Source organism: Haliotis rufescens, unplaced genomic scaffold, assembly GCF_023055435.1.
Source record: "Haliotis rufescens isolate VD_foot unplaced genomic scaffold, xgHalRufe1.0.p SCAF_11, whole genome shotgun sequence".
Lineage (NCBI taxonomy): Eukaryota > Metazoa > Mollusca > Gastropoda > Lepetellida > Haliotidae > Haliotis > Haliotis rufescens.
The window spans coordinates 43,583,969-43,599,330 of NW_025963791.1; the positions used below are offsets into that span (position 1 = coordinate 43,583,969).

The 15,362-nt window shown below is 43.8% G+C and overlaps 1 protein-coding gene across 2 annotated transcripts; it reads left to right on the forward strand.

The window, feature by feature from the left end:
• The first annotated feature begins 1,845 nt into the window (after positions 1-1,845).
• On the forward strand, positions 1,846-11,752 carry LOC124126020 (chitotriosidase-1-like). Of its 2 annotated transcripts, XM_046489448.2 has the most exons (10): positions 1,846-2,140; positions 3,040-3,102; positions 3,396-3,572; positions 4,409-4,650; positions 6,118-6,242; positions 7,265-7,394; positions 9,021-9,206; positions 9,324-9,458; positions 10,151-11,081; positions 11,450-11,752. In XM_046489448.2, the coding sequence occupies exons 2-10, from the start codon at positions 3,051-3,053 to the stop codon at positions 11,635-11,637; spliced, it is 2,166 nt and encodes a 721-aa protein (XP_046345404.2). In that variant the 5' UTR covers positions 1,846-2,140; positions 3,040-3,050; the 3' UTR covers positions 11,638-11,752. The 2 variants fall into 2 exon arrangements, with proteins under 2 accessions (XP_046345404.2, XP_048248762.1); XM_048392805.1 differs by lacking the exon at positions 1,846-2,140 and having other exon boundaries at positions 2,950-3,102.
• Positions 11,753-15,362: the final 3,610 nt, after the last annotated feature.

Below are 15,362 nucleotides of genomic sequence, written 5' to 3' on the forward strand. Positions count from 1 at the left end.
CGCTCTTTCCAGGCAGACGCTCAATCTACTGGACCACGTGTTAATTGAAGTTGATGTCTGACTGATTAGATGCCGGTGCACGTGTAGCAATAGCATGTTTGTTGTGTTCCCCCGCCCTTAATAACAGTATCTCGACATACGGGTGGATGCCAACCACACCCAGATAACGTCGCTAGCTGTTCCCCCGCCCTTAATAACAGCATCTCGACATACGGGTGGATGCCAACCACGCCCAGATAACGTCGCTAGCTGTTCCCCCGCCCTTAATAACAGCATCTCGACATACGGGTGGATGCCAACCACACCCAGATAACGTCGCTAGCTGTTCCCCCGCCCTTAATAACAGCATCTCGACATACGGGTGGATGCCAACCACGCCCAGATAACGTCGCTAGCTGTTCCCCCGCCCTTAATAACAGCATCTCGACATACGGGTGGATGCCAACCACACCCAGATAACGTCGCTAGCTGTTCCCCCGCCCTTAATAACAGCATCTCGACATACGGGTGGATGCCAACCACGCCCAGATAACGTCGCTAGCTGTTCCCCCGCCCTTAATAACAGCATCTCGACATACGGGTGGATGCCAACCACACCCAGATAACGTCGCTAGCTGTTCCCCCGCCCTTAATAACAGCATCTCGACATACGGGTGGATGCCAACCACGCCCAGATAACGTCGCTAGCTGTTCCCCCGCCCTTAATAACAGCATCTCGACATACGGGTGGATGCCAACCACACCCAGATAACGTCGCTAGCTGTTCCCCCGCCCTTAATAACAGCATCTCGACATACGGGTGGATGCCAACCACGCCCAGATAACGTCGCTAGCTGTTCCCCCGCCCTTAATAACAGCATCTCGACATACGGGTGGATGCCAACCACGCCCAGATAACGTCGCTAGCTGTTCCCCCGCCCTTAATAACAGCATCTCGACATACGGGTGGATGCCAACCACACCCAGATAACGTCGCTAGCTGTTCCCCCGCCCTTAATAACAGCATCTCGACATACGGGTGGATGCCAACCACGCCCAGATAACGTCGCTAGCTGTTCCCCCGCCCTTAATAACAGCATCTCGACATACGGGTGGATGCCAACCACACCCAGATAACGTCGCTAGCTGTTCCCCCGCCCTTAATAACAGCATCTCGACATACGGGTGGATGCCAACCACGCCCAGATAACGTCGCTAGCTGTTCCCCCGCCCTTAATAACAGCATCTCGACATACGGGTGGATGCCAACCACACCCAGATAACGTCGCTAGCTGTTCCCCCGCCCTTAATAACAGCATCTCGACATACGGGTGGATGCCAACCACGCCCAGATAACTCCACAACCTATATATTAAATACAATGTGCACGGGGGTCGACTCGTACAAAGTCAAGGGTTTGTTATGTCACGCGCAAAATTACTATGGATGTGTTTTTGTTGCCTATTAACACTGTCATCTCGGAGTGTCGTCGTGCTGTTTGTGTTCTGGCGTCACTCCATGTAACTATAGCGTCGAGACGGTGAGAGCTTCTTCACAGCAACATGCGCTTCACGCTCATACTGCAAGTCAGCGCGTCAGATATCCATATAGTCAGTTGTGTAATTAAGAAATTTTTCACGTATGATAGATATTCTGAGTAGACAGTTAGAAATCGCGATCCATCACATTAACTTCAGCGAACTGAAACAAGAAAATGTAAATGTGAAAGAGAAGACAAAACTAAATCTATTAACATTACCCACGCTGGCTAATATTACATATTTACATGACTGATAGGGTATGACATTTGTCATCTTTCAATATCGTAAGAAATGATGGTGTCTTATCTGCGATCTACATTGTTTATAAAGAGGCTGGGCTATACATGCTGTAACTCTGGTGATGCTGCTGTCGATAACAAGCGCCATAACAGTGTAGCCTGATTGCATTACCTGTTCATTCTACCCTGTAACACCCCTGGGGGTGGCTCTCCGGCCAGGGACGCGAGTGACCAACTGCCCAGGGGGAGAAGTTGACCAGTGATGTACCTCTGCGTGAGATAAGGGTGCCATGCCTCGGGTAGATGGCGGGATGTGGGTATATAAGTAAGACGAAACAACTTTCTGGATACGTTCAGCTTTTGCGACTAGACTCCTCACAGGTAAGTTGAACAGTGCACACATTGCACCATTGTTTATGTATGTTTATTTGGTATTTGTTGAAGTGGAATACTTTCATTAATTGAAATTTGTTACATGTTGGTTTCATGATGTGTATATATAAAGGAATGAGAGTCCTCACTTCTTCAATTTATTCAGTACTTGTGGGCCACGGGCCTTTTTGTTCAGTGAGAAGGAGTGCAGGGCGATATTTCCGTGTATGTAGGCCGCGTTCTGGGATAACGTCAGAATCGGGAACCAGGTTGTCCATATCACCAGGATCCGGAAACGCTTCACACTACCTGTACTGGGTGCTAGAATATCGACTAAACCGACTGGGGAAAGAAAGTACACACTCATGTTTGATGTTGGCTCAAAAGTGAAACAAACATAAAATGGTATAATACGTGAGTCATTGTTGGGTTTGGGACCTTACGTTGGCATTGTTACGATGACTGGTTTCAGCCTTGTAACGTTTGAGTAACGTGTATAATGTTTTGTCAATTCCAATTATAAGTGTACACTTTCAATTACCTGGCAGTTTGTGATCTTACTCGTTGCCGTACGGGGGGCACGGGTGGCCCAGTCGTCTAAGGCGCCGCGATTCGCTGTGCAGAGTTGCGTCCCTTGGGCACGCCAAAAACCTATGATTGTGGGTTCGAATCCCGGTTCGCCACGATTATGTTTCTAGGTTTGTCAGCACCATACCCGGGCTCGTGGGTTTCACCGAAGTGGTAAACGTCTGACACCTGCATCACTTCGTCCTTTCCTCCCACATTAAGCTGACACGCCGCGATATAACTGGAATACTGTTAAAAGCGGCGTTAAACCAAACTCACTCACTTACGTTGCGGTACGTCATATATACATGCAAGCTTATTGGTAATTTGTTTTGTTTCAGACTTCTACAGAATGTTGTATAAAGCTCTACTGGTGTTTTGGGCCACATTGTCTCTTACAGCAGGTGCGTGTATATTTCAAGACTTAATATCTTACGGCCCTTTCCCAGGGCAGTGCCCTCGCATTTCTCTGTATCTCGTTCATCAAATGGAAACTTGGCCACTATAAGCAGCACGGATACATTGTAATCCATGGTGTTTTATTTGTTCAGGTAATATCTGTATTTGCAAAACTATTACGACCTTCGAAGTATTACCTTGAAACTGAAAATACAAATACAATTGAATAATGTTGTCGGTTGACATTATTGCATAACATCATGTTAAAACCGTCGTCTCGTCGTCTGTGTTGAAACAGGTACGTGTGATCTGAAGCGATTGTGCTACTTCACCAACTGGGCTCAGTATCGCACGGGGACTTCCAAGTTCAACCCGTCTGACATCGACCCGACGTTATGCACACACATCATCTACGCCTTCGCCAGGATCGACGTCAACACCTTCGACGTCATCACATACGAATGGAATGACATAAGTAGGTTGGCAGTAGCTCCAGTGGTTTAGTGGATGGGAGACATGGAGAGACGTTATTGAGTGAGTGAGTGCGTGAGTGAATGAGTGAGTGAGTGAGCGAGTGAGTGAATGCAGAAGAGCGTTCGACAATTGCAAGTACTAGTCTGTGTTAGTAAATAAGTCAGCACAGGTGAGAGTTCGTTAATCTCAAGTACTAGTCTGTGTTAGTGAATAAGTCAGCACAGGTGAGAGTTCGTTAATCTCAAGTACTAGTCTGTGTTAGTAAATAAGTCAGCACAGGTGAGAGTTCGTTAATCTCAAGTACTAGTCTGTGTTAGTGAATAAGTCAGCACAGGTGAGAGTTCGTTAATCTCAAGTACTAGTCTGTGTTAGTGAATAAGTCAGCACAGGTGAGAGTTCGTTAATCTCAAGTACTAGTCTGTGTTAGTAAATAAGTCAGCACAGGTGAGAATTCGTTAATCTCAAGTACTAGTCTGTGTTAGTGAATAAGTAAGCACAGGTGAGAGTTCGTTAATCTCAAGTACTAGTCTGTGTTAGTGAATAAGTCAGCACAGGTGAGAGTTCGTTAATCTCAAGTACTAGTCTGTGTTAGTGAATAAGTAAGCACAGGTGAGAGTTCGTTAATCTCAAGTACTAGTCTGTGTTAGTGAATAAGTAAGCACAGGTGAGAGTTCGTTAATCTCAAGTACTAGTCTGTGTTAGTGAATAAGTTAGCACAGGTGAGAGTTCGTTAATCTCAAGTACTAGTCTGTGTTAGTGAATAAGTAAGCACAGGTGAGAGTTCGTTAATCTCAAGTACTAGTCTGTGTTAGTGAATGAGTGATTTGTCTTGCGCAGCGCTGTACGGCGAGATCATGGACATTAAGAGAACTAACCCGGACGTAAAGATCCTCCTAGCTGTGGGAGGTTATGGCGTGTCGTGGCAATTCAACGCCCTCGTCACAAGCGACGGCAACATCCAAACATTCGCCGACAAAGCTATCACCTTCGCGAGGCAATATGGATTTGACGGCATCGACATAGACTGGGAGTTCCCGTCCGACTCCGGGTTGTCCGCCAGATTTACGTCACTGATGCAGGTGAGTAGTGCAGCCACCATGTCATTGCCGTAGTAGTGGTGTTGTATTCAGTGTTGGTAGGCCGTCGCCAGTACTAGTATAGGAACACACAATGTCAATTAGAAAGTGGTCTTATGTAAACAAATCTTATATTTGGAGTACACAAAGTAAGTGATCTAGACTACAAGTTGTCGGTTCTTCCTGTTGTGGAAACCTCGGTGGCTTCACAATATTTCATAATATTTAACACATTCTTAACTTGGCATATATACTTATTTCTTAACATTTTCTTTGTTGTTTAACGCCGCTATTTCTTAACAACACAGACAGAAATATTTTGTAAAGTATACCAACATAGTTTGTGCATTTCACTGTCCACTCAGACATTATTATTTTAGTAGACGTTACTTATCAGTAAGTATGTTCTTGAGTAGGCGGCCTATCGTCAACTATAAGCTGGTTAAGTAGTAACCAGATATACTTTCATTGTCAGCGTCCTGTTTGAGAGAATTACCGTTAGGCGCAAAGAAACAGCACATTTTTAACACAAAGATTGTTTTACCTCGGTCGGATTTGAACCTGCAACCTCTGAATTTGTAGTCCGTCAATCTACCACTTACGGGGTCTGTTGTCGTCACGGGTGTCATACTTTCTAGTCACCAGAAGCTTGGTTTATTTGTACAGTTTTATGTTAATGTTAGACCAAGTTTGTTATAAGTCTTGGTAGTATCTATGGTTATGCAAGTGCCTGTGAATCTATATTATACATTTCATCCATATTTTACTTATAGCTTGATAAGATGCACTCTTTTATGCATGTTTTAATTTTAAACATGTTAAAGGTGTTCATATTCTACACATGTTTAAAAGTATTTATATTCTAAACATGTTAAAGGTATTTATATTCTAAACATATTAAGGTGTATGAATTCTAAACATGTTTGGATTATGGGGATGTTGTGTTCAGGTAGTGTTTAGGCAATGAGGCGATAGCTCATTTCATGTGTTTAGACCCTAAACGTGTTTAGATAGAACCAAATGTTCACACTGTTTAGGATTGAACAAACCAATCACTTTCCTTCCACAATCGTCATACACACCATGACATCCTGAATATAGTCCTGTACCACAAACACCAATCACTTTCCTTCCACAATCGTCATACACACCATCACATCCTGAATATAGTCCATATCTTCCACACTTGGTATACACCTGTTACAATCATTCAAAATATCGTCAATCAAACGTCCATGTCGTGCGTTATAATCGCCACGTAGTATGGTGTCACAATCGGCATTTTCATGCAAACGATTGAAATACTACTCTCTCAATAATTGTTAGGTTTAGCGTGTGTTACAACGGAAGTGGTAGTGATATGATAGTGTCAGTATAAGCAGTGGTGGTAGTAGTTGGAGCGTGTCGTAAAGATAAAAAACAACAACTATTTTTTATTAGAAAAAAATAACTCAATTGTTTATCATTCAGATACTGAGGACAACGATTGACGCGGAGGTGCTGACGGTAGGTCAGAACAAGCTGATGTTGATCATCGCCGTCTCCGCCGGCAAGATCAATATCGATGGCTCGTACGACATCCCCACCGTGTCTAGGTAAGTCAGCTACAACATCCCTATCATCTCAAGTAAATTGGTTACAACATCCAGGCTGTCTAGGTAAGTCAGCTATAATATCCCTGCCATCACGAGTAAGATAGCTACAACATCCCGACTGTGTCTAATACGCAACCTACAACATCCTATCGTATCTACAAAAGAAAGCTGCAACGTCTTGTCAGTGTCCAGTATCTCAGCTTCAACATCCCACCGTGTCTAATACGCTAGCTACAACATCCTGCCCTCTTTAATAAATCGGCGACAACGTCAGGCCATGTCTAGTAAATCCGCTAGAATCAACATCCTTCTCTGCTAGTAACGCAACTACATCATCTAGGCTGAGTCACGTAGGCTAGCTACAACATCCCGCCGTCTCCAGTGAGTTAACTGCAATATTCCTGTAGTGTCTACTCAGAGAGCTACAACATCCCGCCGTCTCCAGTGAGTTAGCTGCAATATTCCTGTAGTGTCTACTCAGAGAGCTACAACATCCCGCCGTCTCCAGTGAGTTAGCTGCAATATTCCTGTAGTGTCTACTCAGAGAGCTACAACATCCCGCCGTCTCCAGTGAGTTAGCTGCAATATTCCTGTAGTGTCTACTCGGAGAGCTACAACATCCCGCCGTCTCCAGTGAGTTAGCTGCAATATTCCTGTAGTGTCTACTCAGAGAGCTACAACATCCTGCCGTCTCCAGTGAGTTAGCTGCAATATTCCTGTAGTGTCTACTCAGAGAGCTACAACATCCCGCCGTCTCCAGTGAGTTAGCTGCAATATTCCTGTAGTGTCTACTCAGAGAGCTACAACATCCTGCCGTCTCCAGTGAGTTAGCTGCAATATTCCTGTAGTGTCTACTCAGAGAGCTACAACATCCTCGCCGTGCCTAGTAAGTCAGCTACAGCACCCTTCTCATTTCCAATGATACCTTCCTTGTTGCAATCCGTAGCAGACAAACCAACAGAGTACTTTAGTATTTTCGATTCACCTATATCCTGAATTTATCTCGTGTTCTTTTCTTCCAGTCTTGTGGATCTGATCAATGTGATGACATATGACTTGTCTGGCACATGGAACAATCCCCAGGTGGTTGGGCACCACAGTCCTTTGTACCCCCAGGCAGGAGACGTGTCCCCTAACGCCCAGTTCAATGTGGTAAGTGCACAAGCTTTTACTCTGTCATTGGTACATAATTAGCTATTTCCCCTCCCCTTTTACTTCCATGTCTCAGTGGTACATGATTAGCTATTTCCCCTCCCCTTTTACTCCATGTCTCAGTGGTACATGATTAGCTATTTCCCCTCCCCTTTTACTCCCATGTCTCAGTGTTACATGATTAGCTATTTCCCCTCCCCTTTTACTCCATGTCTCAGTGGTACATGATTAGCTATTTCCCCTCCCCTTTTACTCCCATGTTTCATTGGTACATGATTAGCTATTTCCCCTCCTCTTTTACACCATGTGCCATTGGTACATGGTTAGCTATTTCCCCTCCCCTTTTACTTCCATGTCTCAGTGGTACATGATCAGCTATTTCCCCTCCTCTTTTACTTCCATGTCTCAGTGGTACATGATTAGCTATTTCCCCTCCCCTTTTACTCCCATGTTTCATTGGTACATGATTAGCTATTTCCCCTCCTCTTTTACACCATGTGCCATTGGTACATGGTTAGCTATTCCCCCTCCCCTTTTACTTCCATGTCTCAGTGGTACATGATTAGCTATTTCCCCTCCTCTTTTACTCCCATGTTTCATTGGTACATGATTAGCTATTTCCCCTCCCCTTTTACTTCCATGTCTCAGTGGTACATGATTAGCTATTTCCCCTCCTCTTTTACACCATGTGCCATTGGTACATGGTTAGCTATTTCCCCTCCCCTTTTACTTCCATGTCTCAGTGGTACATGATCAGCTATTTCCCCTCCTCTTTTACTTCCATGTCTCAGTGGTACACGATTAGCTATTTCCCCTCCCCTTTTACTTCCATGTCTCAGTGGTACATGATTAGCTATTTCCCCTCCCCTTTTACTTCCATGTCTCAGTGGTACATGATTAGCTATTTCCCCTCCCCTTTTACTCCCATGTCTCAGTGCTACATGATTAGCTATTTTCCCTCCTCTTTTACTCCATGTGCCATTGGTACATGGTTAGCTATTTCCCCTCCCCTTTTACTTCCATGTCTCAGTGGTACATGATTAGCTATTTCCCCTCCCCTTTTACTTCCATGTTTCATTGGTACATGATTAGCTATTTTCCCTCCTCTTTTACTCCATGTGCCATTGGTACATGGTTAGCTATTTCCCCTCCCCTTTTACTTCCATGTTTCATTGGTACATGATTAGCTATTTTCCCTCCTCTTTTACTCCATGTGCCATTGGTACATGGTTAGCTATTTCCCCTCCCCTTTTACTTCCATGTCTCAGTGGTACATGATTAGCTATTTCCCCTCCCCTATTACTTCCATGTTTCATTGGTACATGATTAGCTATTTTCCCTCCTCTTTTACTTCCATGTGCCATTGGTACATGGTTAGCTATTTCCCCTTCCCTTTTACTTCCATGTATCAGTGGTACATGATTAGGTATTTCCCCTCCCCTTTTACTCCCTGTGCCATTGGTACATGATTAGGTATTTCCCCTCCCCTTTTACTCCATGTGTCATTGGTACATGATTAGGTATTTCCCCTCCCCTTTTACTCCATGTGTCATTGGTACATGATTAGGTATTTCCTCTCTCCTATTACTCCCATGTGGTACATACAATGTCATTGTTTCTACCCAGGACTGGGCCATGCGGTACTGGCGAGATGGTGGCGCCGACCCCCAGAAGCTCATCCTTGGCCTGGCTTCATACGGTCGCTCGTTCACCCTCTCGAACCCATCCAACACCAATTACGGGGCGCCTTTCTCGGGAGCGGGATCAGGTGGAACCTACACCAGATCCAACGGCTTTCTTGGGTACATGGAGGTAAGAACGCACAACAGAAACCAAACTTACTCTATAGACTAAGATCCATTGACCAAGAAACAATCCTCACTTTTAGAGGAGTATCAAATTGTGATACTTTTCTGCCTCTTTCTTCAGATTTGTCAGCTGATCGAGAGGGATGGTTGGACGAGAGTCAGGATGGCGGACATGAAGGTCCCCTACGCCTTCGGGCCCAAGGACGGCTCAACTCAATGGGTGGGCTACGACGACAGTCAGAGTTTCCGTGAAAAGGTAACCGGGGAATGCTACACAAACATTTCAGCTGACACTGACTTTAATGTCTGTTTATTTCTTACTGCATTTGAAGATCGTGTAGTTGCAACTCTCGATACAGCTTCGGTATGTGGTAGAATGTCTGGTACCTGTTCTTTACTCAAATTAAAGATATTGTTAGTGCAGCTGTTCCTCTACTGTGAAGATATTGTTAGTGCAACTGTTCCTCTACTTTGAAGATATTGTTAGTGCAGCTGTTCCTCTACTTTGAAGATATTGTTAGTGCAGCTGTTCCTCTACTTTGAAGATATTGTTAGTGCAGCTGTTCATCTACTTTGAAGATATTGTTAGTGCAGCTGTTCCTCTACTTTGAAGATATTGTTAGTGCAGCTGTTCCTCTACTTTGAAGATATTGTTAGTGCAGCTGTTCCTCTACTTTGAAGATATTGTTAGTGCAGCTGTTCCTCTACTTTGAAGATATTGTTAGTGCAGCTGTTCATCTACTTTGAAGATATTGTTAGTGCAGCTGTTCATCTACTTTGAAGATATTGTTAGTGCAGCTGTTCATCTACTTTGAAGATATTGTTAGTGCAGCTGTTCCTCTACTTTGAAGATATTGTTCGTGCAGCTGTTCCTCTTCTTTGAAGATATTGTTTGTGCAGCTGTTCCTCTACTTTGAAGATATTGTTTGTGCAACTGTTCCTCTACAGCTTCAGTACGTGGTGGACAATGGCTACGGCGGTGCCATGGTCTGGTCTTACAGCTTCGATGACTTCGATGGCTCCTTCTGTAACGCGGCTGTCAGCTTCCCTCTCATATCACAGATGAAAGACGTCCTCAACTGTTCCCTCATCACGGCTCCAACATCACCGACATCTCCAACATCACCAACATCTCCGACTTCCCCAACATCACCGACATCTCCAACGTCACCGACATCTCCAACGTCACCAACATCTCCGACTTCCCCAACATCTCCGACATCTCCAACATCACCGACATCTCCAACGTCACCAACATCACCGACATCTCCAACGTCACCGACATCACCGACATCTCCAACGTCACCAACATCACCGACATCTCCAACTTCCCCAACATCTCCGACATCTCCAACATCACCAACTTCTCCCACATCACCGACATCTCCAACGTCACCCACATCACCGACATCTCCAACGTCACCCACATCACCGACATCTCCAACATCTCCAACTTCCCCCACATCACCGACATCTCCAACGTCCCCGACATCTCCAACATCTCCAACTTCTCCAACATCACCGACATCTCCAACGTCACCCACATCACCGACATCTCCAACGTCACCAACATCACCGACATCTCCAACATCTCCAACTTCCCCCACATCACCGACATCTCCAACGTCTCCCACATCACCGACATCTCCAACATCTCCAACTTCCCCCACATCACCGACATCTCCAACGTCCCCGACATCTCCAACATCTCCAACTTCTCCAACATCACCGACATCTCCAACTTCCCCCACATCACCGACATCTCCAACGTCTCCCACATCACCGACATCTCCAACGTCACCCACATCACCGACATCTCCAACATCACCTACTTCTCCTACTTCCCAAAAATCGCCAACGTCACCCATGGATGAAGCAGGTTTGTTGTTTTTCGTTTCGTTGACTGTCAAGCTTGTTTGATGAAACCGCCCGGGTCAAATGCACACTGTCACATATATGAAAATAAAACCTATTGATTCATTTGCGCTCTCATGATTGTGGCTGATTGAACACAGAATCTGATGCCTTTTTATATTAATATTAGGGAACAGGAAAAATAATTTCACATCAATTTTCGAATTTGTTGTTTTGTGTGCTAAATCGCATCCTAAGCCGATCATATTGTTAGGATCTATCACTTTGAAAAGGATGGTGAGCGTATCGTTGTATCGCCACAACGATGCTCACCTTCGAAGAGTTATTTTATGTATCTATTATATTCATCTCAACCTGTGTTTCCCTCATCAGCCTTGCAGACCACGTGTGTTGAGGGTTCCTGGACGTACGCCGGCCTTAGCGCCAACTGCACCATGTTCTACATGTGCAGCAACGGCATCCTCAGCTCCTTCGAGTGTCCTCCCGGCCTGGCCTACGACACCAGATACTCAGTGTGCAACTGGGCATTCCTCGTTCCCGAGTGCAATAACAAACGGTAGAGTCGTCTCCCACAGAAAACCTCCGCTTTCTTGAGACTATATGGACAATTTGTACTATATTTATATACCATATGTACTATTTTCTATATGTTGTTTAATAAATCACGATGCAGAATATGTGTTCCGACTCAGTCTTCCATTGGCCTAGACGTCTGAGGAGCCTTTTGCGGCGAGGTGGCCCAGTGGTTCAAGCGTACGCTCGTCACGCCGAAGACCCGGGTTCGAGTCTCCATATGGGTACAATGTGTGAAGCCCATTTGTGGTGTCCCCAGCCGTTCGTCACAGGTCTTCATTTGGAAAGTTGAAGTCTAGCACACCTATTCGTCACATACAGTAGACATGTTTGATTCCATATATGGTGAGGTGAGGTGAAATGGGGTTTAACGTCGCGTCTAAGATTATTGCACTTATATAGCGACGTGCATGCACGTGTATGTATGTGTGTGGCTGCTTGTTCTAGTCCGGACTGATGCCGATTTATAGTGCTAGCACACTGAGATACCATGCCGCAGAATACCCCACTTAGACACAGTATACTGACTCCGAGCCGACCAGTCATTTTTTTAGCCCCTAATGCCGAGCGCCAGACAGGGTAACAACAAGTACCATCTTTTTACGTCTTTTGGTATGACGCGGTCGGGGATCGAACCTCGGACCTTCCGCTCTCCGGGCAGACGCTCTACCATTAGACCACGGAGGCGGTCCCATATATGGAAATCCATGCCGTGACGGAGTGAAGCCCTCGGTGGGAACCACTGTTGAACTAAAGGATTCGCACAAACGAAGGTCAAGCGTTGACCTGTAATGGCCAAACTCGCCCGGTTCAACCTTTTAGCTTAAACGTCTTGACCAGCCAGTATCGAACTATCAAGGGTCCACTCTTCAGGTCCGGTCTGACAAGCAAACAATATATAAATATAAATGATGATATACATGTATTGTACATGACGGGTGTAATGTCAGCGATGTTGCACTTTGCTTGGTCGCTTTTCAGTGACCTGTACACGTTTGAAAAAATAAAGGTGGATGAACCTAGCTGTTGTCATCAAAAGTAGCGAACAGTAGCGAAATAGAATATAGCCCGCAATACCTTAAGGCACAATGGTATATATGTAAGATTTTGTACTTGAGCTTCGATAACATCAGCCTTGAGCACCGACTTCACCTGGACGGAGTATGCTGAAGGGCGCGTGTTTTATTGCGTCTGTGTGGTGTGAAATCGTCATTAGTATTCCGGGGAGACATGCAGCTGATTATGATCGACAGCGGGGAATGTGGTCGACAAAAAGCGAGTCCTCGTTCACAAGACACGCATCTCTGTCCAGCACACTAACTGAAGGTAATGTTGTATTTTTTCGTTTTAGACTACATCCTAGATATTAATGTGTCAAACGCGTTTTTGTTCAAGACTCCCTTCTGGCAACTAGAAAAGAGAAACTTGTTCTGCAGCGTAGTCGATTTATTAAATTATATATGAAAGATTTCACGGTCCATATCAATATTAGAATCCTAATGATCTGTCGATAGGTACAAGTTTAAACAGTGAGCGGCAGAATGGCTGGTTATATGTACCTAACAAAGTAACATGACATTATTCAAAACATGTATCAATAAAATGACTAGGGTTTACAGTAATGAAGGGAGTATATCTCGTGAAGCGGTAATGAATAGTCCTCTATTTCAGCTATATTCATTTCAAGTGACATGTCTTCAATAGTATAGGCATTACATGAAAGGTATATGTGACATCGACCAACTGCCTCAATCAATCATCTTTGTCAGTATTAATGTTTTAGGCCAATGTCAAATTAACACAAAGAAGACATTTTGAACATGCTTCATCAGCAAATATTTGCACTTATGAATATCGAAGATTGACGGCATCGTTAATGTAGTTTGTTAAATGTTTAAGAACGTTCACTTCAGAGGACTACAACATTGTTAAATGTTTAAGAACGTTCACTTCAGAGGACTGCAACATTGTTAAATGTTTTAGAACGTTCACTTCAGAGGACTGCAACATTGTTAAATGTTTTAGAACGTTCACTTCAGAGGACTGCAACATTGTTAAATGTTTTAGAACGTTCACTTCAGAGGATTGCAACGTTGTTATCAAACATTCTTTCGATTAGAAATAGTATGGAAACTGAAGAATGGAAATATTTTGAACGAATATTAATAAATGCGAGACATATCAATACAATATGAATTTCATATTCAATTACGTGTATGTTACATGATGGACAAAACCGCAGTGTCTTCTCGGTGGCTGCTCTCCTCCCTATTCCTGTATTTCCCGTTTACCAGTTCTTAATATGTAAGCATATTTCTTTTAAAAGTAGACTTAAGAATTTATTAACAAAGAAGTTTTGAACTCGACATCGCAGAATACCATGTTGTGTATGACAATCTTCAGATAAATTCAGAACCATTCCGTATTACCCTGAGATTCACAATCAAACCTAAACCAAAAGAAAATAATGTATTCGTCATATTTGAAGCCTATGTGTTTCTTCCGACTGCATCTACGTTAAGAATCGGAATACTAAGGAGTATGCTGCTGCGCCCCTCATGGCGCATTCTCCCTGCAGTGTTTTATTGTACGATAAACAATTTCCACTCGTTTATTTCTTAAATTGTATATACACATACACATTTATATAATAATAACAAGGTATAAAACCGGATTTCCACATAACATGTATATTCTTATAAACTATGAACTATTCATATAGTTAAGTAAATATAAATACATTTTCCATCAGAGTTAAACTTGTGCATGACTTAAGCACTATTTATTTCCAACGTAAATAATTACGAATATACGCAAAGTGTGAACACCGTTGATAACTTCATAAACGCAAAAAAGATATCGAAGTGAATTCGTTGAAATAAATACACGAACCATAATAGCTTCATAAACAAAACAAAAAAACGACAAAAACTGTAGACAATACGAAATCAGTGACATCCTTGAGCTTAAACATGCAAAACAAAGCCCGCCCTTTCTGTTGTGAGCTAGTTATAGTTGCCATGTGCCAACGGAAAGTCTTCTGAAGATGTATTGCTGGTAGCACATTGGAACCTTGTCATTTGCTCAACATTGCAACATACATATTGGTCTTATTAAATAGTTTTTGTTCAGACTCTAGATATATACTTATTGAAATTTGAAAGTAGAATAACTATTTGTAAACGTTGTTTTGTGGATTTAACTAGCCAGTTTTCAGTTTCAGTATCTTTGCATCTTTGCGTCAAAAAAAAGAAACGCAAAGAGAGATTTTGGTGAGGAAGGAAAATATATTTATACGAGGAACCGTACAAGGTAGTGAGCCAAAACGTTGTGGAGAGGACACTTCGTGATTGTAGTCTTTCCAGTTATCAGTTCAAAGGTGAAGGTCAGCTATCATCAATAACGCGTATGTCCCCCATTGGAATCGATAGCGGCCTGACATCTCATGCCCATGGAAGAGAGGAGTATGCGAGTCACACCCTGGGGAATGGTAGCCCACTCGGCCTTCAACGCAAAAGCCAACTGCTGTAACGTCTGGGGATGTAGTTGACGTCGGCGTCGCCGTCTATCCAAGTCATCCCACAGGTGTTCTATAGGGTTCGAATCCAGGGATCTGGAGGGCCAGGGCAGAACATCAACGTTGTTGTGTAGACAGGCTCTTGTGATCCGTGCTGTATGTGGTCGAGCGTTTTCCTGCTGGAATACACCGTTG